At 39.2% G+C, this 3813-nt stretch overlaps 1 protein-coding gene across 3 annotated transcripts in view; it reads right to left on the bottom strand.

The window, feature by feature from the left end:
* PDK3 (pyruvate dehydrogenase kinase 3) overlaps nucleotides 1–3813 on the bottom strand; it is a 68139-nt gene that overhangs the window by 3031 nt on the left and 61295 nt on the right. For 2 of the 3 annotated variants that reach the window (XM_015567987.1, XM_015567988.1), the window contains exons 10-11: nucleotides 1463–1576; nucleotides 43–182 (exon numbers count right to left, since the gene is read on the bottom strand). In XM_015567987.1, the coding sequence (XP_015423473.1) occupies nucleotides 43–182; nucleotides 1463–1576 (254 nt within the window). The remainder of the gene's footprint in view (nucleotides 1–42; nucleotides 183–1462; nucleotides 1577–3813) is intronic. The other variant, XM_006770003.2, reaches the window with a different exon arrangement.

Consider the following 3813-nt stretch of genomic DNA (forward strand, 5'->3'; position numbering starts at 1 on the left):
GTAAAATCAGATTCTAGGATAGAAAGCGAAGTAATTTATTACTGTGGTGCCTTGTATTTAGAAGCGTCTCTGGGCTCTCTGCTGGGATTGCTCCAATCATCCGCTTCAGGTGTGGTCTTGTAATGGCGCCATGCTGACTTATTGAATACTGGAAGCCTCTCGAATGATTCACTTGAAAGAGCCTAATGGGAAAAAATACACACCAAAGGGCCACAGTGCCATTTGTCTCACATGAAATACGAATTCAAATTTTATATTTAAAACATTAGAAACCTTAATATATATTCTTTGAATTATATTAAAACTATACTATTTTAGTAGATTACTTAGTCTGGGAGGATGAAATGAAAGCTTTTTTAAAGGAATAAAAATATTCACTCATTCAAAGCTAGTACTGACGTACACATGACCACAACAAAAAGCATTTGAATCCAGTTAGTAATGCTTTGAGATACTTTGGACTGTACAGTCTTAGGCCAAGCACTACTGTTCACTGGGCAACCATTCTCCCAAAGGGCTCAGAAAGAAATAAAATTCCATATATACTAGATTTACAAACATAAAGCCATAAAGTGTTATCAAATATCACACATTCAAATGCACTGGAATCTAAGATAAACACTCCAAATACTAGTGAAGTTACAGTATAATACATTACATGTATGTTATATTTTATAACATATAGCACACTATGTGGCCATTAAAAAGGAGCCAGTTCTATATGAACTGATAGGAAAAGCTCTCCAATACATACTGGAAAGTAAAAAAATATACAGCAAAGTGCTGAAATAATCATTTGTGTGAAAAAAAATTTAATTTTTCTAGAAGGATCCACAAGAAACTGGTACCTTTGGTTACCGTTGGGAACAGAATAGGGTGATTTGGGGCCGGTGGTGGGAGAGACTTAGTTCTCCCTTTTGTAGAATTAAAATTCTGTAATATGTACTTATATAACCTATTCAAAAAATACTTCAAATATTCTAGAGTTTAGAAGTCAAGAAAAGTATAACAGTATCAATGAATGAGAAAATCTGTGTCACAGAGAGCTCTGTTATTAGAACAGCCTTTTTAAGTGAATATATTATGATAACTAAGTTATTGTGGCTTTGGGAAAACCAGCAAGTTTTTAAAGCAAGGAGACCGAAAGATTCCAGTTTATGATAATCTGTCTCCTGCTAGATGAATCCTTTCAATGGATATGCAATCTTTTGAAAATCACAACTTTGAATTAAGGTTTTAAAAATCAATCATTTTACTCTTTATAGCTCCATATTTCATATTTTGCTATATCTGACTGTACAGTCAAGAGTGAGGCATAACATGGTTTTCACATAAAACTTAAGTAAATCTGAGGCTGAATATAAGAGATAATAGATGCTATGGTCTATTATCTAGTAGTTATTAGAACTTACAGTTTTAAAGCGTAGATGCCTTCATACTAACAGAAAAAAAAATGCATTACCTTCAAATAAATTACAGCATCCGTACCCACTCCTTCCATAGAATACAGTTTTAGATCTCCTTGGAAATATCTAGCATACAGACGAGAAATTGGCAAGCCATAACCAAATCCAGCCTACGGGGGAAAGAAAATGAATTCCGTGAGACAGGCACACACTTCATCATGTTCGGTATGAGGATCATTCAAGATTAAAATAAATTTTGATTCAGACTTAAAGAAAAAAAACCAATTGATTCAACCTCTACAATGCTGTATATGCTCGCCTATGGCAAACAAACTATTTTCACTCTACAAAAGCACTTCTCGTAGGTTTAGAAAATAATAGGAATACTGCAATTTTTGACTAGTGCTTTCTTAGCACTTGAAAGCACATTTTTAAAGCAAATCCCAATCGAGTGGGATTTGAACTGGCAACAAAACGAAACCACATCATTTCAAAGTTTCATTATCAGATTCCCTTGCTCTCTGAAGCAAAGAAATAAATTGAATAGCACAGCAGTGCAAATCTACCAGCACCAAGGCTAACACATTGAAAAGAAAATTTCCTGAGTGACTACTTCCTGGGGTTATAGGAATACTACAAGATTTGGATATATGGTAGTGCATATACTAGTATTTTTAAAGACAAGAATTCCAGTACCCAACTATATCTCTATATCGTAGAACTATGACTGTCAGTAATAGGTTGTTGGGGGCGAGGGGGGAGGCGTAGGTATTAACAACAATAAAAACAACTGAGACTGAAGCTGGGGTAGAGGGAAAGCATCAGTCCCTCTGATTAAATCCATTGCTAAGGTTAACAAAGAAGTTGGTGGGGTCAGTGAATGGGCTTTAGGCAGTTGCATGGGCTTTAGGCTCAGATACACTTAAATTGAAACTTGCTTTTTGTGCAACTCTGAGCAATTTTTTCCCAATATATATATTTTTAAATTTCTATCATTCTATTTTTTAAATATATTTTATTGATTTTTTTACAGAGAGGAAGGGAGAGGGATAGAGAGTCAGAAACATCAATGAGAGAGGCCCCCTACTGGGTATTGAACCCGCGACCGAGGCATGTGCCTTGACTGGGAATCAAACTGTGACCTCCTGGTTCATAGTTTGATGCTCAATCACTGAGCCACACCAGCCAGGCAACTCTGAGCAATTTACTGCACCTCTGTGAGAATGTCTTCTCATTGGAAAATGCAGTAATAAAAAAAAACAACTTAACTCGTCAGACATAATAAAACTAAATGCATGGAAATTGCTATTATGGCTACTACAGAAGAGCAATTCTATGTTACATGGATTTCTACCATGTTCCCTAGGTTTTTTCCTCAGGGGAGGGCCTAACTCAAAGGGCTGGGTATGACAGAGGCGTGTACCCCGTCTTTTAAGGGCATTAAGACTGACAGAGTGTGGCCAGTAGTGAAGACAAAACAGCCACAATGGTTACTGAGATCACCACAGTCAAGAAGCCAGTGTACGCCAGCAAGAGGCCAGGAAAACAGCTTCATCCATTCCAGCAAAGCCCAGACCCTACTCTCAGGTGTGCCAGGGACCAGCCGACAATGCCTGGGGCCAACACAGGCCTGATGTAGGCAGGCAAGCCCAGCGTCCTGCGGAACACAGAGGAGGGGCCTCTAACTCAGATTTGGTGAGGTGCAGGGAAGCTTTTCCAGGGTGTCAGAAGGTCAATAGGAGCTGGCTCGGAGGGCATTTCTGAAAAACAAATGCATGTGTCACAGCACAGAGCTGGAACACAGTAACGTGTTGGGTGAGGACACTAGGTTCTCTAGTAGTATACATCCGCATGCCCACTTTATTTGTTTTAATATTTTTATTGATTTTTAGAGAGAGAGAGGAAAGGAGAGGGAAGGAAGGAGAAGGAGAGAAAGAAAGAGAGAGACAGTCAATCGGCTGCCTCCTGCACGCCCCTTCCCGGGGATCAAGCCTGCAGCCCAGGCATGTGCCCTGACGGAGAATTGAACCAGCAACCTTTCGGTGCCCGCCCAACTAAGCCACATCGGCCAGGGCCACACTTTAAAGCCAAGGACAGTTTACTAACTGGGAGGGATGTTAGTGGAAGCATTTCTTCACAAGGAGAGGCCATATGGTACACTGGAAAGAACACAGACAGAGCCAGTGCTGTGATGAGCTCAATGACCTTGGGCGAGGTACTAAGCTTATTCTCTCATCTACAAAATGGGATGGTGCATGCGCATTTTTTAAGGTCTCTTGCTTCAGGTGTTCAGTTTCATTAACAAATAACTATAACATAACAGCTATCCCCAGGATGGTATTTTGAGACCTGGAATAGACAACTCAAGTTCCTTTTAAATAACTGGGGAAGGCTTTAGATTTGCTCA

Source organism: Myotis davidii, unplaced genomic scaffold (assembly GCF_000327345.1).
Source record: "Myotis davidii unplaced genomic scaffold, ASM32734v1 scaffold1124, whole genome shotgun sequence".
Classification (NCBI taxonomy): Eukaryota; Metazoa; Chordata; class Mammalia; order Chiroptera; family Vespertilionidae; genus Myotis; species Myotis davidii.